Source organism: Candoia aspera, chromosome 7, assembly GCF_035149785.1.
Source record: "Candoia aspera isolate rCanAsp1 chromosome 7, rCanAsp1.hap2, whole genome shotgun sequence".
Taxonomy (NCBI): domain Eukaryota; kingdom Metazoa; phylum Chordata; class Lepidosauria; order Squamata; family Boidae; genus Candoia; species Candoia aspera.
In genome coordinates, this window is record NC_086159.1 from 23,094,637 (window position 1) to 23,118,605 (window position 23,969).

The window sequence follows — 23,969 nt, forward strand, 5'->3', positions numbered from 1 at the left end:
TGTACCATGGGTACTTGAAATGTAGTTTTTGTTTTTAAATGGAAGTTCTAAGTCAGCTCTAGTGACTTGTGACTCAATATCTATTTGCCTGTTGATATACTCAGTTGTACCAAAATTTCCCTTTCAGGATAAGCGTAAGTGTGAATGTGAAGAAAACTACATTGGGGATGGAATTGATTGTGAGGTAAATCAGCTGCCAGTGAACAGATGTTTACAAGACAATGGACAGTGCCATGCAGATGCTAATTGTGCCGACCTCCATTTCCAGGGTCAGTCTTTCAATTTAGAAATAGCTGAAAGCAACTTGTCTATGCTTCTTAATGATGCTGAATCATAGAATTCTTTAAAATGGTGGTTCTCATACTAAAGAACTCAGTGACAGTCACTCTTGACAGATCTTTTTTCTAAACAATAATCTACTGACTTTGACAACTCAGCTCTACTATGGCATAAATCATAAGATCGTTCCATGTGTGCATATGCATATTACCTAAAATATTTGAAACAGAAATATAACAAGGGGTTATAGAATCTTCACTGTCTTACTATGTGAAAACGTATGTATTTGGTCCAAGCATGTCTAAATATGCACTGAGTGTGTGGGTCAGTCACTAGCATATCCAGACTACATAATCCAAGAAATGATTACTATATTGTCTGCATGGATATCAGAGATATCAAAGATAGTTAACGTTTTGTGTAATCATATTGTCAGGATATACTGAAGTGGGTATGTTGAATATGGAATTGTGCAAACAAATGCTTGATTTTCTTTTCTTTACAAATCAACACAATTTGCACCTGATCTTTTTCAGCTTTCTATAAATCATCATGTCTGGAAATCCCTAAATATTTTTTGCATCTTTCTTCTTTGCAGATGCTACAGTTGGTGTTTTTCATGTACGCTCTGCAAAGGGACAGTATAAATTGACTTATGCTGATGCAAATAAGACTTGTGCAGATGAAGGTGCTACAGTAGCTACGTACAATCAGCTCTTATATGCTCAGAAAGTAAGAATGCTGATTTGTCCTTGCCCATGAGGGAAATTATGCATGATATTATATCACACATACAACTGCAGAACTATGAGCCTAAGCTGCCTCAGGGATCATTTCTATATTGATTGATTGATTGATTGATTATGTGCCATCAGGTTGGTGTTGACTCTTAGCAACCACAAAGATAGATTTTTCTTCATGACGATTTGTCCCTAATCTGGTCTTTCAGATCTCCTGACAGTGCATTCATTGCCACTGTAACTGAGTCCATTCACTTTGCTGCTGGTTGTCTTTTTTGTCCTTGCATCTTTCCCAGCATTAGAGCCTTCTCCAGAGCTAGGTCTTTGTCTAATGTGTCTGAAGTAGGATAATTGTGCCTCAAGCGAGAACCCTGAGTTGATTTGTTCATATAATTTTTATAACTCAGGGATAATTTCTACACCAAGAATGCTGCATACTTTGTCAGAAGGAAACTAAGTATCTAATAAAAATCCATGTATATTTTTTCAAGTGACCATCACTGTAACATTTGAAAAATATGGTTTGGTTTTAAATCTAAATGCCAATCCAGTGCAGATCAAGGTTGGATTATATCTATATCTATATCTATCTATCTTCAGAAGTGAACTCCTTGGAATTCCCAAGTTGAAAAAGTCCATCTGCAAGTATGAGCCATTTTGCAGCCAGTTCTGTGGAAAAAATCCAGACTGCTGGTGTGCAACAGGGATAGAACTCCAAGTTCTATTTGGAAAGTGAGGCAATCTGTCTTTCATATTGCTGTTGTGACTCATCCATCCTGCTCAAGCTTCAAAGAATGCCTCTAGGATTCTATAAATATCATCAAGGCCTTGTGGTCAGTAGCATTCTCACTAACGTAGCCACCACATGCATGGCAATGCAGTAGGAGCTGCTATATTCATTCTGTCTCCCAGTGAAAGCAGTCTGCATTGCAACATTTTTATCACACCCATTGGATAAGTCTCATAGCTTTAGCTTATGATAGTTATTCATTTTCTTTTGCTTCATGATTGTATTCCTTATATGTTAACGATAGGCCAAATACCATCTGTGTGCTGCTGGTTGGCTGGCTAATGGAAGAGTCGCATATCCAACAGCCTTCTCTGCCCCGAAATGTGGTGGAGGAGTTGTTGGCATTGTTGATTATGGAATCAGAGTCAACCTGAGTGAAACCTGGGATGTTTTCTGTTACAGAGTTAAAGGTAAAAATGCAAGAATGTTTGAGTTCTCAGAATCTGCCATCTTGGTTCTAGGCTCCGGACCCATCCAGGGCTGAATTAAAGCCTTTGTAGGCCTTGAACACTTTCATAATGGTAGCTCTCTGAGGCAGATCTATAGACAACTTTTTGCACTATATATTTTTGCATTGCATTGTAATCGTATTACAATGATAAGCCAATTTTTAAAATGAGAAACAATATGCAGATATTTTAATGGGCATAGATCCCATTATATAATTTACTGTAGATTGCAAGGAAATTAATTCTTTGTAGGCCTGGGAGCTTTGCGGGCCTTAGCAACTATGCCCACTATTCCTAATTGATAATCAAGCCCTTGACCCATCTGTTTGCTGTCTGAACTCCCTTTGTTGTTTTATAGATGTCAACTGCACTTGTAAGATTGGTTATGTGGGAGATGGATTTACATGCAGTGGAAACTTGCTTCAAGTCCTCTTTTCTTTCCCAACATTTACAAACTTTCTCTCGGTGAGTAATAGTGAATGCTTTTCTCCCCTAGAGTGCAAAGAAACAAATTTGAGATTCTTTTTTCCCTATAAACCTTTAATGATTTGAATCAATTATTTGTTTAAAAGGGAGCAATAAATGTGACATAAACTGTCTGTTACTATAGTTGAAAATATAGCAGCTGGTGGAGATGCCAGGTTTTATCAATGGGTCATCATTCAAAGTCAAGAAGACATTGCTGAAAACACCCCTGCTTTCAACGCCTTTGTTTTTCTCAGTGTTTGAAAACAGTCAAAGGCCAAATACAGGATGGACTAGTATCAGGAATACTTTCACTTGAGAAGACAGAACAACAGGGTTCCCCTTTCTCTTCTGTGATCTAAGATGCAGATTGGCATTTTGTAGTGAATAGACTGCATGTGATCTTCAGCTGCAAAAAGTGAAGTCCTTGGAGCCAGGAGAGACCTGGCCACTTTTCCTATGTTTTGGTCATAAAATAAACACCTTTCCACATTTTCTGCAAGGCTGCAATCAGCTGGGGTACAGAGACTCTACTAATTTCTTGCTATCCATAGCAAGAGGAAGCCAGCAATCTGAAGCCAGCAGCTGACTCATTTTCTGGAAGGCCTGTTGATTCTTCCTACCTCCCAGTGGCTCTGCTCAAGACTCTGCTCAAGATTGTGTAGAGAGCACAATCAGTTTTGCAAGATTATGTTACCAGAGCCAATCTAAATAAAAGTAGTCTTTAGTCTTCCATTGGAGTTATTTCTTGGTCCAGTCTGCCTCATGGGGCTGACAAGACTGCTGGTTAAATTCCAAATCTTAGATAGATGTGTTGGAGGAGGAGGGATTGGACAAGATTTTATGCCCTCCCCTACAATAGTATAAGAGCATAAAATAGCTATTTTCCTGTTCTGTGAAAGCAGCAGTCTGAAAGTATATACATGCCTTCTCTCACTGGTCTTACTCTAGACCAGTGTTTCTCAACCATGGCTGGCAACCATCCTGGGAGTTGAAGTCCACACATCTTAAAGTTGCCATGGTTGAGAAACACTGGTCTAAACCACTGGAAGAGAGTGATTTAAGCTTCCCTACTATCCTTCAGGTAACTGTGCTTAAAAGCACTGTTTTCCATGTCTAAGGGGAAAAGCCAACATGATTTATTTCACTTGTTTAAACATCTGCCACTAAGATATACAGGTTGGATCCTCTGCACACAAGAAGGGTATGAGGGCTTCATTAAACCTCTCAGAAGTATGTATCATACATTTATTTCTCCTCTCAGTTTGTTGCACATGCCAAGGAAATTAGCTAATTATTTCATCAGACTTTTGTCATAGGAGAACATGTGCCATTTCAGAATATCTATTCATCATGATTAACTTTCTTCACAGGAGATTTTCACTTACTCAAATACTTCAAGGAAAGGCCAAGAGTTCATGAAATACCTCACAAATCTGTCCATTAAAGCAACCTTGTTTGTCCCAAACAATAATGGCTTGAGGAAGAATGAGGTAAATGACTGATTTAGTGTTTTCCTTGCCAGCTCCAGAAGCTTAAATAGACTGATCCTGGAAAGTAATTTTAATTTTTCTGCTTTTTTGTATTCTCATTATTCCTAATGCTTATGTCATCAATTCATGAAATTAAACCAGATAGCCCAAAAATTCGCCTGCCTAGGCTGTTTTCTTAATCAACATGAATGGAACATACAGGTTGAACCTATGGAGGAGAAGAAGCAAATTTCAGAGATGAGATAGTTAGTTTTTAGCTTGTAAAAATACCAATAACATACAGCTTCATTCCCTGTTATGATGCAAGCATCATGTGTTTGCTGGTATCTTCTTTAACACCCAACAGGCTTCTTGCCCCACCTGATTTCATTGTGTTTAGATTCTTTTAATTGAAATTGAATTTGGCCTCTTATAACAGCAACTGACCTGGACTTGTTTTAGATAGAGCAGAAAGGTGCTTCCCATACCTTTTATGGAATAAAGCAATTCATTTTAGGAGCAAAAGGAAGGAATCAACCCAGAAGAGCTTCTGGTGCCTACAAGGATATGTCTGGTTTAGTGTTTTCCATGCCAGTGTGGATTGTCTTAATTATTAAGAAGCATGAATTAATTGTGGTCAGAAATCCCTCCGTGCCACACCGTTTCCCCTATTGTGTTGACTTTTTTATATTATAGATGCCTTTCAAGAACTATGCAGATTACAATTTCTGATTATGGAAGTATTTGCCAGAAAAACAATCCTTCTCAAAGCACTGCTTAAATTTAGTAGCTTGGTAGGTTCTGTCATTTTTACTGGATAAAATAAACCTGTAATTTTTTTTTCAAAATAACCCTGGCCTTGGTGTACCTGAAAAAAATTATAGAAAAATGGAGTTGTAGATCATAGTCCATCTAATCTAGTACATCCAAAGAATCCTAATTTTTGGACATGACCCTGCATCTATATCTGTAAAAACTACTATATAAATTATATCCCTATCCGGTCTTTCAAAATCAAATGCAGAGCTAAAGGAAGATGCTTTGTATCTGGAGAGTAGCCAGTGCTCAAGTGAACCGCGGACTCAAGCAATCATGAGACCATCACTTTTGCTAGTCCAAAATGTGTATTCTTGTTATCATCTGCCATATTATTCAAAATAGAGAACTGTAGACATTTGGACCAAGTTAGAAAACCTGCCTTTATATTGCCACTTCAGAATGAAATTAATCTTGTCAGTTCATGGAAGCAGTCCCCTACTAAAGTCACAGAAACATCAGGGTTCAAGTTGACTAATTAATAATTACTTCTAGTTGTTTCTGGAGATCTTTAACCCTTGCTTTCAAATGCTGTAGTAGGAGATAAATAATTGTAAATAATACACATTCCCAAACTGGATTTTATTTTCTTTAGGGTAAAGGTGAGGTCTTAAGGTTTGTTTTCATTTAGCATCTTAGTACTACGGTGCATCTTACTGAAACTGCTGGGATTAAAAAACCCTTTAATATTAGCTTCTAAATACAGAGTACTCTGATATGAATAAAAAATAAGGGGAAGATGTCAGCTGTGAAATGTTGCCATTTTGATCATGGACATTGTTGTTTGCTTTAAGACACTGTCTGGAAGAGACATTGAGTATCATCTAACCAAGAATACCACGTATTATGAAGATTTGGCCAATGGAACAACCCTCCAAAGCAGAATAGGGGAAAGACTGTTAATTACACACCAGGAAGAAAACCAGGATCAGACTTCACTTACTAAAAAGGTAGGTGATTTGTTCAATGTGCCTGCTCATTAGGAAAGGGCTTGGTGTGAGTTGCCTGGATTGCATTGATTTTGTTTCTCCAAAAGAACAAAAAACAGAAACAGAGGAATTATGATATGAATTGGACATGAATCAGACAGTCTCTTCTTCATGGAGAAAGAACATAACACAAATCAAATCTTTATTACGGTCATAAACCAGCATATACACAACACAGGGTTTTTCAGACTTGGCAACTTGTGGCTTTCAACTCCCAGAATTCCCCAGCCAGCATGTATGTTTGGGCAGTACCACTGCTACTATTAATAGCAACATTAATAGCCACTGTTGCAGAGCAGTTGCCATCTGCATGGTACAGAAGAAATACTACATAATGCAGAAGAGTCTGTATTGCTTCCCTGCCATAAGAATGAAAAGTATACTATAGATACCACCAGGTCACATTTCAGAACTAGGTATGTTCACTATGGGCCATCAAGTATAAAATGTTGCCACTGGATTCCAACTCTAAGCCAAATTAGAACAACTGCACTCCATACTAGGTTTATAACGCATACACACGATACAGATCCCAAATGTAGGACGGGAGCGCTCCATGCAAGTTCAGGATCACACGGCTTGGAGGATCCCCAAATCCGCACAGGCTTGTTTTCTCTCCACTTCTCATATTTCTCTGTCATCCTGTTCTGACTACCATGACCACTCTTTTTCGTAACATGCTCATTTTCTATTACTGCCGGGCATCACTGGCAGCATTTTTCTTTTTCTTTAGCTAGTAGCTAAACTAAGTTCTCATGTACTTTCTTTTGTATGATTTTGCATAGAAATGTCTTTCAAAATTCAGAGGCTGAATTCCTTTCATTGGCTATGAGAACAACAACAAAAAGGAATTACTCCTTGTGTCGGGTTTATCCAGGACCATCTCTTATTTTATGTGTGTACATTTGAATGTATAATCTGTGTGTTGATATGCATCTGGTTCAGTCACTTAACTTGTTTTGCTTTAGAAGCTAATGTAGCGACCACAATATTACTTACCAGTTCTGGATTGAATAACATGACAGGGAAAAATGGCATTTGCTCAACAAGTGATTTATCTCTCATTCTAAACTGGACGTGTATCAAGAGCAAATATCTTTGTAAGAGATTCCTCCCTGGCCAGCCACCTCCTGCTACTTCAGCCAAGGAAGAACTGACTCTCTTTTGGGCTAATGTCCAACAATGCAAAAAAGGATGAGTTCTTTTAGGCAGGAGTAGATTCATATGAGGGACGTGGTGGTGCTGCAGGTTAAACCGTTGAGCTGCTGAGCTTGCCGATCGGAAGGTCAGCGGTTCAAATCCACGTGACGGGGTGAACTCCCGTTGCTAGTCCCAGCTCCTGCCAACCTAGCAGCTCAAAAACGTGCAAATGTGAGTAGATTAATAGTTACTGCTTCGGTGGGCAGGTAACAGCGTTCCATTTAGTCATGCCGGCCACATGACCACGGAAGTGTCTACGGGCAAACGCCGGCTCTTCGGGTTTGAAACAGAGATGAGCACCTAGATTCGGACACGACTGGACTTAATGTCAAGGGAAACCTTTACCTAGATTCATATGAGCTAGATTTAAGCACTGAAAAGTAAACATCAGCTGTGTTCCAGAGAGTAACTTAGTAAGGTCATATAATATATTCATCACATTCATCAGGTTTTTTTTTCCTTCCTCTTTTCAGATGACAACCAAGTATGTGAATGGTAAAGCTATCCGTGAGTGGGACATTATTGCTTCCAATGGGGTCATCCATGTCATTGAAGCATCACTGAAGGCACCCCCCGTATCCTCTGTAAGTGCTGTGCGTACTAAAATGCATTTGGGGGGAAATTATTGAGTGGCCTACAGAAAACTGAATTATTTCTCCTCTTTTGGAAGCAGGTTTGATGGTGTATGTCAAGAAGGAATAGCTGCATTGGGGCACATGGCCATCCTTTGCCTAAGTGGCATTTTTGGGCCATAACTCAGAATCAAAACAGCAACATTGGATTGTCATTTAAAATTTAAAGCGTTAATGCGTTTACCCATTACTCACTGAATAACTTTCCTCCTCTGTCATGTTAAAATTATACCTTGACAGCAACTTCTGGAGATATTCTGAGGGTCTTACTCAACTCTTTGTGTGAAGGGGAGGGAATATGAAGTTCTGGAGCTGCAGGTTATAAATGTGCATCTTGTTGTTGAAGAGCTCTCATTGTGTTTGGGGCACTTACATCATCTTAAAATAAAAAAAGAAGGAAGAACCCAACAAGCTCTTTGATCATGCAAGTGCTTGGAAAACAACACAAAAGCAAAGCAACAATCTCCATTCTTCCTGAAGGAGAAGGCACCGTCTGGTTTCATTAGAAACATTACTTTCTTTGAGCTGTCAAGGTGTGGTGAACAATTTATTTAAATTAAACTGTTTTCTTGCTATATTTTCTCTGTTTGCTCTAATATAGACATGTCCTTAAATTAGATACTGCTGTACACATTTCCTATATGCAAGTTTCACACAGAGAATTTCGTAGCAAAAAGACGTGCATAAAGAAAATCTGTTCTGATCGGCTACTTTGCTTTAAAATGGCATTTTCCTTCATCCTGACTTAATGTACCAAATTCTGTGCCACAATAGATTTGGTCATTTTTAAAATACCATGCAACATATTCTGTTGTGTATCTTAAAACACAGTAGCATGACTCTCCCTCTAGAGCAGTGTTTCTCAACCCTGGCCCCTTGAAGATGCATGGACTTCAACTCCCAGAATTCCCCAGTCAGCATGGGAATTCTGGGAGTTGAAGTCCACGCATTTTCAAGTGCCCAAGGTTGAGAAACACTGCTCTAGAGTTTGTTAAGGATTTAATTATACTTCCTATCACATCCATTTGCCTTCTTTGTCTCAATTCAAGGCTTCTCTACACCCTGGAGCTGGTACAGGAATATTCTTTGCAGTCATTCTGGTCACTGGAATCATTGCTTTGGTTGGATATGCCTACTTCAGATTTAAGAACAGAACCATTCACTTCCAACTTTTCAGGGTAAGAAAAAACGTAGTTACATAGACTGACTTGTAGAACAGCCACAGTATATACATGGGTATAATTTTTGTTTGTTATTAGACAGCTTTGATCGTGCAGGGGAATCAAAAGCCAAGAAAAATGTGACAGAGCAGTTCCTTCATACAAAGAACAGATATATTCTGTTCAACTGAGTGGAGCATGCAGAGAATGGGAAAGTAATTCCTATCCCTCCCCTGTTGAGTTTGCTGTGCTCTATTGCTTTGAGGATGCTTCTCCTGGTAGCTAGGGTCTAACCCCAGATTGGATCCAACACTGCGGTCAAGTGGGAATATAATCTAGAAGAGGAGTAGGAAAGGACACAGAAGTGCATGAGGCTTATTTTAGTCCATTCCTGATTATCAAGCTCTAGTATTAAAATATAAATACAGCCATCATATAAGTTCTGACTTCCTTTTTGGTTTGGTTTGCTTTTTGGTGCCTTCAAATCAGTCTTAACTTCTGGTGACTGCTTGGATGTTTTTGGAAATAGCTTGCCATTGCCTTCTTCCTAGGGCTGAGAATGACTAAATCACCCATTTGGCTTTGAGCCTGAGGCAGGATTAGAACTCATGGACTGCCAGTTTCTAGCCCAATGCCTCTAACTACACCACCAAACTGGCCTTTTCTTTATAATGTATCTGAACATACTTTTCTTTTTAAAATACTTAGGAAAAAGATGATATGGATGTAACTACATTGGACAAAGCACAGTCTACCAACATCTCAAATCCCAATTATGAAAGCTCATCAGCAACTCCACCAGATCCTCCTTATGATCCATTTTTGGTAAGTTTTTATTCTGATGGGGGAGGATTGCCTTTAAAATATGTCAGCAACCAGAATTTAGATTGTAAAACAAAATATGGAAGCCACTGTGGTTTCTCCTTAAGAGACCACATGATTTTAGTTTTATCTTCTTTTGGTAACAGAATTATCAGCACGTTCAAGAGTTTCTTATTTAGCCAACATAACAGGACCAAAGTTTCTGGTATAGAATTATAGTAATATACAAATAGCGTCTCTCAGAACTTTTCTGTCTAACATGCTGAAATGAAAAAAGCTTGAGTTACTGATATGAATTTTTAGTTATTTTAGTTGTTTAAAGTAAGTTCATTCTGTATTTTATTCCTTTCCATGATCCCCTTTGGACTAGCATGCTTTGGGAGCATAAGAAGACACACACACACACAAACACACTCTGTATCTATGACAATATCAGAGCTAATCTCAACTTCTACCATTTGGCTTTCTACAGAAATTGTTTTTTTAAACAGAAAATCCATCAGTAAACTGTAATAGCTGGATTCACACAACACACTAAGAGATGGGCAATGCAGTACTCCATGCAGCAGCACCCTGATTGGGTAGGATTGGTTCAAGGTTGCCTTAAGTTTCTGGAAGGCAACTTCACAGAATTGCCAGCTGCGTCTCTGCACTTCTCAGGCAGGGCAGAAGGTCAAAGCATGATGCTCGGGTCAAAATAAGTTGTTTTAGTATCAAAACAAAACCCTCTCACATTATATTTAGTGCAATGTTTGAACCCATCCATTCTCTCCCCGATAGTCTGCATCTGGAATACATCCTCTGCAAGACTGCCCTTATCCGTTCCGCTGCCCAAAACGATTAAGTACAATGCTACCAACTCCATATCCAAACAGAAGCCAACCTTGCAGTTCCTTAAACCTTGTCTTTAATATTAACAACAGGACAAGATCCTTCAATATCTCAGTAGTGCCCGTGTTCAATAGCACCTGCTCCTCGAATAATGTCTTTCACTCTACCCTGCTCTGCATACTGCTAGGGACTTCTCAGCAGTGGCCCCATGGATAAGAGGCAGGTACATCTGGCCTCTTTCCAGGCTGTGTTTTTGAAGCAGGCAAGAACTTGACTGCTTAATCAAGTCTTTGAGAGCACTAATTAAAAACGTTTTTAGAGTGACAGTAACCTCTCTGTTCTTTCATTTGTAATATATTGCCAACTATTTTGCCAATCAATATTAGAGCATTTATAAATGCTGACTACAAACTTTTTAAAAAAACAGATTTCCGATGAGCAACAGTTGGTGAGCAGTGATTCCCCCCATGATTTCTGACATCTTCACCGGGACAAACAGTTTTCCTACTGGACAGTGAAGATACAAGACAACACACCTGGTTCAGGGAAGGGCCATTGAAGAACGTACAAAATTCCTAACGAAACTGAATGTAGCTTAATTTCCTTAGAAACTAATTCTGTCATTGTAGTTATACAGATCCTATTATCAAGATACTATTTTCCTTGTTTTGCTCTTTTTTCCATGTGCTCCAGAAGTAACTGTTACAGAATAGCATTTTATTTTGTAAAAAATTGGGACAGATATATGCTGTTTGGGATGCTCCAAACTTGCCGTTAGAGGAACGATACACAGATATTCTGCTCTTCTTTTTAAAAAACTCTAAACTTTTTAAAACGACTTATTACATATTACACGAGCAGAGAGCATTACGATTTCTAGTTTGTTTGTTTTTTAATTAAACAATACTTTGCAATAAAACGATTTGTAACACCGGACTATCCAAGCAAATAGCAGGGAGGTTGGACAAGCTGCTCTGAAAGTATTAAAGGTTGTGTTTTATAATTGTATAATCTTAACTGTAAGATTTTATGAGAGATTTGAGTAGAAAGATTTTACATGCTTCTACAAACATCCATACGACCGTGCAAATCATCCTTGCTTCCACCACACCCATACAGTACACTAATTCATATAGTATGTCTAATTCTTTTTAACTTTTCACCTCTTTTTGAGGATATAACGAGGACCATGACTACTACTACTACTTCTTTGCAATTAGATCCTTGTTCATTCTCTCTGCATGGTTAAACCACCTCAATATACTCATTTTGTATTCAATCCCCATTCATTCCTCCTCTATGTTCTTGTTTTACCACACAAATATAACCTTTCTCCTGTCATAGGAGAATACTCAGTTCCATATGACAGAGTAAACAGAAACATGCAAGTATTCACAACCATTATTGCTTCTTCTGACAAATATTACTTTCTTGCAGTAGGCCACAGATTCTCACTACCTTTCTACTAGCGATTATGTACTTGCTAGTACCTACTTAGCATTCCTCCATTCTCCCAAGGCAGACAAATTCATCTACTTGCTCTAGTTATCACCTTTATGTATAATACATTTATGAATGGAAGCAGTTCATATACTTCCAACAAATCCAAAACTCAGCAAGGTTTTTTCTTGCCATGTTTAAATAATATTTTATGATATTAAACAAAATTACTACGCTGTGCTACTAAGGAGAGTAGTGTCTTTTCCCAACAGCTACTAACTACTTCAAAGGCTTTTTTCACAAGCTTTGAGAAGAGTCTGGTCCATCATGCTCACATTAACAACTTATTTTAGATAACATAAAAATACATTAGCGGCATTGGTAAGAGAATCCAAAACATGAAAGATGTTCATAACAGCTCATATTTCAGAACAGTAATCTAAAGAAGCATGTCTGCATCCACTCTACATAGATTTTTTTTTTTACTAATATTTGTATGATTAACTAATATTTACTCTTGCTACTTCATTCCTGTACTGCAACTGAAATAGAGCCTAAGTACCAAAACCATCAGCTATAAGCTCGATTTATATATTCCCCACCTTCAAATACACAATGCATGTTTCCACTGAAGAAATTCTTTCCCTTCCCTGCCACACACCAACTTTATACTTCAAACCCGTGCATTGGCTTCCATGATAATTACAGTAAATGTCTCTAGTAAAATATTTATTGGTTTTTAAGTTAACAATGCTGTATTATTAGAAAGGTATTTTTGTATGTATGAAAATATTTTTCCAATAAGACGTTCCAGCTTAAGGATCAGTTGTTTTCCTTGTTGTCTTCAAAGTCTTGAGAAATGAACTTGTCTTGCTTTTGGTATTCAGATAAAGCATACTGACAAAAGTCCACAATAAGCAAGGTAATTGCAAGTGAGAAGTTTTAGAATTTAAACTTCAAAAGTTCAAAATTACATCAGAATAAGGACACCAATATTGAAATTAATATTCATAACATTCTCTTAAAATATTTTGTAGCTGCAAATGCAAGGCTCTCCATAGTCACTTTTCATGCACAACATTTTTACAATATATGTCATAAAAAAACCATAGCAGCAGTTAGGACCAAAGAATGTACTTCATACAAAGAAATAAAGTTTTATTCTGCAGTAAAACCACCCTTTTTCAAAGCAGATCTCAGAATGGTTAGTGTGTTGAGCAGAAACGCTCACAATTACTAGGTTCACAGGACTTGATAGCATATGCTAGTAAGAACAGCTAAGCTCCAGAAGATTTTACACTATGCCTGATTTTCAAAATGTATGTTAATTTGACTTTTAATATTGTGAACAAATATCATCCAGAAGAGCCAGGAGGACTGATACATGCTGTTCAAATAATGTCAACCTATGAACTACCAGTCTGTGCCACATAATTCTGTCCTTTGGATTTTCCATTTAGCTTTCTATTTTTAGTTGAAACAGTTAGGCAACAAAATAAGAAGGCAAACTATATTGATGCTGTTTGGGTAATGATTCAGCCTGTTAGTATTCTCTGCAACAAAGGGCCTTAAGATAAGTCAATCAAAATCATGCATTCAACATCAATATATTTCTATGTCTACATTGCGCAACGCTGCAGCAGCACTGTATGATGAGCCCAAGTGCCTCCATAAACAAAATAATCAGGGAATTTAACAGAAGGTATCAAGAAGGTGGGGACAATCCATGAAAATCTTCCATGTGAAAATGGAGCTTTGGGGGAGTATGGTTTGGATGGTTGAATCTCTATGAAAAACCTATTAAAAAAATGAATCCTCACACTAAGTGTGGATTCATTCATCTTTCACAATATCAGCACCTTCTGCAAATTTGGCTTAGTACTGCAGTACAGTAGACCCTTATGACATGACCACCAAACAGGTGGGCACAAGAGCTGCAATTGTAGCAGAAATGCAGTTAAGACCAGTTCTTCTCTTAAGGGTTAATTGTTTAGGGATTTAGCTCCAAAACCATAGTTTTCAAAGCAAAGGGAGAATCAGGAGGTATGTTCACCCATCTTGAAAGTCTGTTTCAAGAAATGTATTTGGGACCAAAAGCTAATTGTTCTTAAATTACACAACACAGAATGTAAAAGTATACTATCCATGCAGTTGCAAATTCTTATATAGAAATGCTTTTTAGAAACTTTAGTAACACATAATATTTACCTAAGCGGCATTTGGGGAGCCAAATTATTTCCTAAAAATAAATGTAAGAATAAGTTCTGGCTATATTTTCTATCACATTATCTATCTTCATAAAATACATGAAGTTTTTGTAAATATTTTAAGGAATGTAGTATTTCAAGGTGATCAAAATAGATGAACTGCAATGCCCATGAAAATTGTACTCTACTCCTTTAAGCATTTTAGAAACTTCCAGCATGTTTAGAAACAACTGGAATTGCAAATTAAACCGTTTTAGGATTGAATAATTTCTTTAGTAACCAGACAACAGTTACTATACCACTTTACTGTTTAGATTTAAACTGGCATATTAACTACCAACTTCTAACATTTAGATTTTTATGGGCTATCAAAACAGCTTTTAAAAAAAGTTTGTGTTGTTCCATTAGTTGAAGCAGCTTACTAGCAAGGGGACTATTAAGTCAAAGTTCTTGCTATATTACTGTTCCATTATCAGCATAGAAATAGTGTTGCTATTTAAGGTTTTATTGATGTGCTCAAGAGCACATTAATACGTAATGTGCTTAAGTATTTACAGTAAGTTAATACATAATTTGTTTGACCATTGAACCAAAGAAATGAATATAATAGATACCAGTTGAAGTCCTGTTAAAAGCAGTGGGACTTACTGCTCAGTAAGCACATTTAGAACTGACTTGAAACCCATGAACATTTAGCCTATTTGCCCTTTAAATTCATAGCCTCACTTCCATAATAAGAATAAAATAAGAATAAAAAATGAAAGAAAAGCTTTCTTTTTTTTATCATCCTGGAAGAGAACTTTAAAATTGTGACTGTTTCGCTCTTACCATGAAGACAAGCCAATAACACTATTAGACATCTCCTAAAATATTATTGCGTTCAATGAAACTTATTCCCAGGAAAGTGAGCGTAGGATTGCAGCCTCAGTATGTAAAATACATGTCTGAGACAAAGTACATGATGACATTCTACTAAAGTGTCCAGTGCTATAAGGCTTTACTCTATGTCCATATCTTCCATTAATTCTTCATACAGATCTGTTACATATTATAAAAATGTTCACTTTGAACACACTTTAGATGCATTTTTCTGTTTCTACATTTGTGATGCTTTTGTAGTGTTTCTACAGCCAACTTTTTGTCACTATTCTGTCAATTTTCACTGGCTGGAAATCTGTATGACAAAAACTCAGATCAGCTCAGTGCAAGCAGTGCAATCTGGTTTTCTACTTGAAGCTTTTCCTGGCTGTCTGAGGAAAACACAAGCAGTCTGTGAAAAAATTGGGTGAGCCCTGCATGGATTTAAGTCTGCCATCCACTAAAAACTATCTTCCAATTATCTGATTAAAAAAATAGCAAATGTGAAGTTACCCAGCCCTGCATGGGTTTGAAAGCTTGTAGAGATTTTACATTCCCCATAAAGTAGAACAGTAGCTATGCTTTTAGCTAATCTGAATGGGGATTTAAATCATGCCCAAATTCTAAACAATGACCATCTGGTTAGGGTACATAAGATGAATATTACAGATATTGAAAGCTATATGTACATTTATGTGCAAATAATTTTCCATCCCAGCAAATATTCAACTGGAGGAATCAGTTCTTAGTGCAACCATAGTTTCATCAACTAGAAAAAATAAGAGAGCAGCTAAATACAGCTAGTCCTCAACTTACGACCGTTCATTTAATGACAGTCCAAAGTTACGACAGCCTTGGAATGGGTGTTTTATGGCCTGTAAAGCACTTCTGAGCATTGCAAAACATTGCACCACCACCCTGAAGTCACATGGTCACATTTTGGGTGCTTGGCAACCAGCTTGCATTTATGACCGGTCGCAGTGTCCAGGGATCACGTGATTGTGTTTTGCAATGTTTTTTGCCATTTTCTGGCAAAAAATGCTCATTGGGGAAGTTGGATTTGCTTAATGACCACAGTGATTCACTTAACAACCATCAGAAAAAAATGTTCATAAAATCGGGTCCGTTCACATGGTGACGTGACTTACAACCGCAATGATTTATAATGGAAATTCCGGTCCCAATCATGGTTATAGGTTGAGGACTACCTGTAGATACATTTGCACTATAGCATGTACAGCAAGAGCCAATTACCATAGAGAAAACTGCTCCTACAATAAATATTCTTTACCGAGACAGTAATATGGTAACCATTACATTACAAAAAAATGGGAGAGGGGTTTATTTGATTTGAATCATCTCTTGCAGAAATGGTATTCTGAACGTACCAGTGCACAGCTGGTCAGACCACATTGGGAGTTCATGCTGCAAAGGAGTCCTTCGCGGATAGAATGTGTAATCATGGTCATAGTTCAACAGGCAACTCAGCGATGCCATGTAAATATCAGCAAAGCGAGACAAGCGCCTTAAGAAATAGGTGGGGTTTTGGTCTGTCCTGAATAAGCTTCCAAACTGAGAGTTGAAGAAATTCCTGGTCATTTCTCTGATAAGGAAAAACAACAACAACAACATTTAGAACTGTCAGTGCATTACATACCATGAAAGACTCGTTTTGGACCAGACATATTTGGCATGTTTAAGACAAATTTGTTTTTATACCGAAAAGGCCCTCAAAATCGAAGCTGTCCATTGAAGAAAGACAGCCTGAGAAAGGGGAAAAATATATACTTTTTATCATCTTTCTATTTATGACCCACGTTTCTGTGGGGAATTTAATGTGGCAGACGTGGGGTCTGTCCTTATTTTTTTCCCCACAACCACCACCCTCTGAGGTAGTTTGGGCTAAGAGAGGGGGTCCGAAATAATTAAGTGAATTCCATAGCTGAATGTGGATTTGAAACTTTAACCCTGACCTACACTATGTTGTCATTTCACATGCCAGTAAGGTAATGCGCAAGATCCTGCAAGGTAGACTTCAGCACTTCATGGAGCGAGAATTGCCAGATGTACAAGCTGGGTTTAGAAAAGGCAGAGGAACTAGAGACCAAATTGCCAATATCTGATGGATAATGGAAAAAGCCAGGGAGTTTCAGAAAAACATCTACTTCTGTTTTATTGACTATTCTAAAGCCTTTGACTGCGTGGACCATAACAAATTGTGGCAAGTTCTTAGCGGCATGGGGATACCAAGTCACCTTGTCTGCCTCCTGAAGAATCTGTATAACGACCAAGCAGCAACAGTAAGAACAGACCACGGAACAACGGACTGGTTTAAGATTGGGAAAGGAGTACGGCAGGGCTGTATACTCTCACCCTACCTATTCAACTTGTACGCAGAACACATCATAAGACAAGCTGGGCTTGAGGAATCCAAGGCTGGAGTTAAAATCTCTGGAAGAAACATTAACAATCTCAGATATGCAGATGATACCACTTTGATGGCTGAAAGTGAAGAGGAACTAAGGAGCCTTATGATGAAGGTGAAAGAAGAAAGTGCAAAAGTTGGCTTGCAGCTAAACCTCAACAAAACCAAGATTATGGCAACCAGCTTGATTGATAACTGGCAAATAGAGGGAGAAAATGTAGAAGCAGTGAAAGACTTTGTATTCCTAGGTGCAAAGATGCTGACTGCAGTCAGGAAATCAGAAGACACTTAATCCTTAGGAGAAGAGCAATGACAAATCTCGATAAAATAGTTCAGAGACATCACACTGACAACAAAGGCCCGCATAGTTAAAGCAATGGTGTTCCCCGTAGTAACATATGGCTGCGAGAGCTGGACCATAAGGAAGGCTGAGAGAAGGAAGATAGATGCTTTGGAACTGTGGTGTTGGAGGAAAATTCTGAGAGTGCCTTGGACTGCAAGAAGATCAAACCAGTCCATCCTCCAGGAAATAAAGCCAGACTGCTCACTTGAGGGAATGATATTAAAGGCAAAACTGAAATACTTTGGCCACATAATGAGAAGACAGGACAGCCTGGAGAAGATGTTGATGCTAGGGAGAGTGGAAGGCAAAAGGAAGAGGGGCCGACCAAGGGCAAGATGGATGGATGATATTCTAGAGGTGATGGACTTGTCCCTGGGGGAGCTGGGGGTGTTGACGACAGACAGGAAGCTCTGGCGTGGGCTGGTCCATGAAGTCATGAAGAGTCGGAAGTGACTAAACGAATAAACAACAACAAACACTATGTTGGCTTAATTTCATCTCTCACTCTGTGACATGATGAATTATTTCTCATAAGGAAAAGCATGATGTAACCTAATGCGAAACTATACTCAATGGTCAGTCACCTATCAACGGTAGATGAGCTATGTGGCAAGTGAGATGGAGATAGATATGGCCAGAAGACAGACACATCTGATTTATTGTGTGTTTATGCTGTAGCATGCCCAGAGTCACACTGTTTGAGTTGCGTGGCCTCATAAATCTTGAATAGACAGACAGACAGACAGACAGACTCACTCTGCAAGCAAGCTCCACAATCTGGGTGGTTATTACTTACACCACATCAACACATTTGTGCAGTCTTATAATTAAGGTTTCAAGAGATAGCACTAAAATTAAAAATGCTATCATTTTTCTAAGAGTAGACATTCAGAATTCAATGGAGCTGAATTCCCTGCTAAATTATTTATTGCTACTAACAAAGTTATTAGGAAAATGAAGCAAGTAAGGATTAGTCTTATTTTACTATAAATTAATGTATGGGGTCAATTTTTTAAAACTTAGAGTAAGTACCGTATATACTCACGATAACCTGAGAATTTTAAATGCCAAAATACACCCCAAAAATTGGGTTTGGCTTATCCTTGGATGGACTTATACATGAATACGTATGGTATCCAATTTTAATGTTTACCGCATTTCCTTTCTTTCCTTTTTCCACTCGTGTAGTATCATCTGACAGTCAGGATTCTTGTGAATCTGAAATGACAACAATAAGGACATAGAAATTTGCAAGTTTTAAAAGAGACCACATTTGCACACAATTAGAAATATAACAGATGGGCAGTGCAGATTGAACAAGAAACATCAAGACAGGTTTTATTAAAAAAAAACAAACTCTCTCATCAGCACACAGTAAAAGTAATATGAATGTACGTTTGCATTTTAATACCAGCATTGTGATTTCAGACAATAGTTTGAACTGCATTATCATCATTATCAGTGCAAAAGAACATTAGGAAAATGTCCACATAATTATTAAGTGGTTGGGAGGACAATTGGAGAGAAGATCTTAATCTCCTCTCTATTCCACCTAGAGTTTACATGCATCAGTTCTGATGGTTTCTGTTCTGTGTATTTTTATTTGCAATATGAGCAATGGAAAAATTTGGAGATGGGGATGAAAAGATTGCCAAAAAGTACAGAACAAACCTGCATGTGTTCCAGTAATCCGGTGAGGGTTTGTAGCCATGTCATAGTCTGAATGTATCGCTCTGTATTCATGATCTTAATCTCTCTTCGTAATTCTGGAATAATTGCCCCTGTTCGCCAGCCGTGTTTTAAGGTCAAATCCTTTTTTGCCAACCAAGATTGCAAGAAAGAAAAACGAGTTAATTTCACTTACAGCATACTTTCTATTCTTTCAGGTTAGATGCCATCTGAAGATATCCATACTTTTACATAAGCAGCAATTCCATGCGTCTCAGTTATACTGTCATGCGTATAATTAAAAGTGTCAGTTAAAAAAACCAAACCCATTCTAAACCAGGTAACCAGACCTCAGGGCAAGGGGTAAATAAATAAAGCATAGCTGATCAGATATTGCTTGGTCAGAAGAAACGGGCAGTAAATTAGAGAAAGGAGTATAAGATCAGAAAATGGTAAAATATTAACAGGATCTACATTAAATGGAACAAGAAGATGTTTTTCTGTTCCAATAAGTTAGTTAGCAATTTTTAACAATATAAAAACAGTCATTATAATCTGCAGAGGCAGAACCAGGGGAAGTTATAAGCTAGGAACTCTGAGCTCTATTTCAATTATTATTGCAGTCAGAAAGTGACTGCTACCTGGAAGAAACAGGCTGTTGAAAGCTGAACAAAACAAACTCAAAAAATATTCATAGGTGAGGTAAGAAGCCTTATGCTTTTCTGAAGAGCAGATTAATCCTACCCATGACTGTTTCCCACTTTTGTTGCAGAAACATGGTCCTTTGCCCTTTCTTATTTTTAAAGTAGCCCTCTACTTTAATTAATTTCGTAATATATAGCTCATTTCTCTGGACCATACAAGATTCATTAAAAAAAACTACACAGAGAAGAAAGTACTTACAGCTAGATCACTGTAAATATGATCACCAAAATACAAGACTTTGGAACCTCGCCAACCAGTCAGTTTCAGAAATTCATACAAGTTACCCTAAAAGGAAGAGTTGGGGGAAGGGAAGTGGTAAACATTATGGATTACCCACAAAATTTTGTTACTGTTAATCTAGAAATCTGATTTAAATGTTTTCATTAATGCAAAATGTCCTCTAATATACTACCTCTGGATTAAATGTATGGTGGTGGTGGTGGTGTTATTGGTAAGCTTGCCTAAATTAAGCTTCTCCCCTTTAAGTAATGCTTTAAGGAATATTTTTAAGATCAATTTTGGGGAGAGGAGAAGGTGAGAAGTATAGCCGTTGTCTAGACCAACAAGACTAATATTTTGGGCTATTTTGTCTTGCACATGCAATTCATGAAAGTCAGTCTAGAATACAAATTCATCAGCTTTCCTGGTCTTTTCCAGACCCTTGAATAGGAATTTCAGAGACTGATCCTATGGCAATGTCAAAGACCAAATCTATGACTTAAAAATGAAAGCAACTGACTCAGTTTGAGTTATTCAAGCTTTCATCAAGCATTACTAATGTTTCAATTTACAGACCATTATATCACAATTCAAGGTCAAACACAGGAAGATACAGTGCAGCAAATCCGATCAATAATCTCAGTATTCATTAAAGTGAGTAACTAGTAGTGTTGAACAGTATTCAGACAGAAGACTTCCCCAATCCTACCAGGAGAACACAAGGTCTGAACAAGAACCCTTTTTAAGGTAACAGAGTTCAATCACTGAGCTACAGCCCTTTCCCCATGATCAATACTGTTAAAATTTAAAGTGAAGGATCTACTTTAGCAGCAGCAAGTAAAGTCCAATCTGATGGGGAATGGAAGTAGAATGGTTTATCCAAGCTTACCAAGAACATTCACAACTGACCAGAGATTTGAACCCAAATATCTCATCTCTGATCTGATGCACTGCTATCTCTTTTGCCTTTATGTTTCACAAACACACATAAATATCTAGTCAACATATTTATTGTAACAATATGGCATAAATAAGATTGTATATTACAATATAAAGTACATACAAATATGAAATAATCATTGTTTTAATTGTTTGGATTTCCTGTTTTACTTTAGCATGATGGTTAAGTGGTTTGAAAGTACACGTAAATGTTTGATACAACAAAAAATACCTGCTTGTAAATCTGGCCTTTCTGCAATTCATGAATTTTGTCCCAAAGTAAAACACCCCTTTCATTCACTTTACGGAAAGGTCTAAAAAAGAGAGAGAGAGAAAAATAATCAAGCACTAGCAGTTGTAAAGAGACACCACTAGAAAAATAAAATCACAGATACTGAAAAACTTTTATGCATAGTTGCCAAAACAGCAATCTAGGAAAACCAGAGATCTGCAGTTTTCTGATGAGATTAAGCTGAAGAAAAAGTAGACATGGGAAGTAAATATTTCTGCATTTAGCCACCACTTCTAACTAGAACAATGTTAACAAGCAGCCCTCCCCCTTCTCTTCTCATGCATTTGCCTTGCTTTGTCCCTAACCTATCACATTGAGTTACGCAGCAATACTGCGCTGGAGGTTCAATCAGGACTGACTCTCTAGCAGAACCATAAACTTCTCCAGCTCCTGTCCTAGTATGCCATATGACACTTCACAGGCAACACAAATAAATTGCAGAGTGGGTTTCTTTATTTATATGCTGCCTTTCATTTCCGAGAGAACATTCAAGATGGTTTACAGTGAAAACACACACAAAAAATATATTGATTCAAACATATACAATCAGGCAGATAAAAATATAAATAAAAGTATTTTAAAGAATTGGCAACAGATATATCTCAGCTACTCTTCTAAAGGCAGAGAGCATAGCAGCTCAAATGCAACTTTTGAGCCTGGGGGCAGTGCAGGATAAGCACTTCTCGGGTGATAGCACATTTTCAGAAGGGTTTCTCCGGCATACTCCAATGCCTGAGCAAGTTCATCATGACAAAGGCCATCTTACAGATGGTTGGGCCTTGATACATTAGATATTCATAATTCAGCAAGAAGGAACTCACCTTCTCTTATCATTGAAAAAATTTGGTTTCTCCGCCTGGACAATGACTACATCAAAGAGATCTCTCCAATCTTTTCCAACTATGTACTTCATGCCTCTGTCCCTACAGAAAGTAAACCAACATTGAGTAGCACAAGCATAACTAGTCTGAATTTTAAAAAGTGACAATCAACAGTTAACATTAAGATGAAGTTTTTGATGGGTTATGTTCAAAGAAACCACCTACACAAAGCTGCTAGGACTATTTGTGATCAGGAACATCTTCTTTCCGTGAGCTGCCAGCTTTGCTAACACAGCACGTGTCTGCTCAGCATAACAAATGTATTTCTCTAGAAGTTAGAGAACAGGATAAGAAAAAAAAATCATAAACAGTTCTAACTGAATATTTACAGCAAAATCTTCTCTTTTTTTGCATAAGTCATGTCACCCCAAATACAGCTTTACCACTAAATCAAGCAGTCTTGGAGGTCCTTTGAAGAAAAATCTGCAATAAAAAGAACAGCCGACCCATAGACTAAATGTTTAACTGTTATTACAGCTACTTAACACAAACATTAGTATTGAAGAGCCTGTACCTGTGGGAATGCTCCACATAGTTGCCACAACTCTGGAGACTTTTAGTTCACACGCTGAAGCATGGCAACAGTATATGACCTTGATGGTGGCTGACTGGATTACAGACATTGCAGACATATGAACCAATGCATGGAAATACAGTAGGGTCTTTTTATGGAAACTGGCATCACTGCATGTAGAATTTGATCTTTTATTTGGCATTACCTTCCCTTTTTTTTCAGACTGGTTCCTATAAGCAAAAGTCAGTTCTTAAGAAAACTGCCTAGATGCACCATGCCAGATGAACTGATGATAGTGTAAAAAGTACAATTAATCATTGATGAAAGATGGTCTGATCATAAGATTTCTGAGACATATTCAGAAAGCCCCAAGGTTCTGACCTGGCACAGAAAATTGGTTTCAGAACAAATCTTAAAGAACTTAAGCTTCATCAAAATATAAGTTTGTGAGCATCTCAGGAGGAGCTGTTCCTAATAATTAAACATGTATAAATATACTAGCCTGCAAGCACAGACTTTTCTATACTCTGGCATAATGTGTGACATTTCTGAATGATCTAAACATTTTAAAGAACACTTCATGTGCCAAGATTTTAAAATTCTTAAGTATCTAAGCATCTTCATATGAATACACTTGCATGTAAGTTGAATTGCAACATTATTCACTTTGGGTTTGCCACATTTGCATCACAACAGAAAGAAATTTGTTTCAGCTATTGCCTATCATGAAAAGATTACAGAATTTGTTCACTACCAATGCAGGACCTCTTACAGAAATCAATTCTGAATATAGGTACAAGTGGACCTACAACCAGCAAGCTTTGGACAAAGGT

The 23,969-nt window shown here is 37.6% G+C and overlaps 2 protein-coding genes across 2 annotated transcripts in view; one reads left to right on the forward strand and one right to left on the reverse strand.

The window, feature by feature from the left end:
- Window positions 1-12,904, forward strand: part of STAB2 (stabilin 2) — a 75,292-nt gene extending 62,388 nt beyond the window's left edge. The window contains exons 49-58 of the mRNA XM_063308724.1: window positions 128-269; window positions 878-1,011; window positions 2,054-2,219; window positions 2,617-2,723; window positions 4,097-4,216; window positions 5,806-5,961; window positions 7,674-7,784; window positions 8,882-9,010; window positions 9,701-9,817; window positions 11,073-12,904. Coding sequence (XP_063164794.1) covers window positions 128-269; window positions 878-1,011; window positions 2,054-2,219; window positions 2,617-2,723; window positions 4,097-4,216; window positions 5,806-5,961; window positions 7,674-7,784; window positions 8,882-9,010; window positions 9,701-9,817; window positions 11,073-11,123 — 1,233 coding nt within the window. The 3' untranslated portion in view covers window positions 11,124-12,904. The remainder of the gene's footprint in view (window positions 1-127; window positions 270-877; window positions 1,012-2,053; window positions 2,220-2,616; window positions 2,724-4,096; window positions 4,217-5,805; window positions 5,962-7,673; window positions 7,785-8,881; window positions 9,011-9,700; window positions 9,818-11,072) is intronic.
- NT5DC3 (5'-nucleotidase domain containing 3) overlaps window positions 12,798-23,969 on the reverse strand; it is a 30,717-nt gene continuing 19,545 nt past the window's right edge. The window contains exons 8-14 of the mRNA XM_063308725.1: window positions 22,788-22,890; window positions 22,563-22,664; window positions 21,682-21,763; window positions 20,490-20,576; window positions 19,590-19,730; window positions 19,072-19,136; window positions 12,798-16,753 (exon numbers count right to left, since the gene is read on the reverse strand). Coding sequence (XP_063164795.1) covers window positions 16,492-16,753; window positions 19,072-19,136; window positions 19,590-19,730; window positions 20,490-20,576; window positions 21,682-21,763; window positions 22,563-22,664; window positions 22,788-22,890 — 842 coding nt within the window. The 3' untranslated portion in view covers window positions 12,798-16,491. The remainder of the gene's footprint in view (window positions 16,754-19,071; window positions 19,137-19,589; window positions 19,731-20,489; window positions 20,577-21,681; window positions 21,764-22,562; window positions 22,665-22,787; window positions 22,891-23,969) is intronic.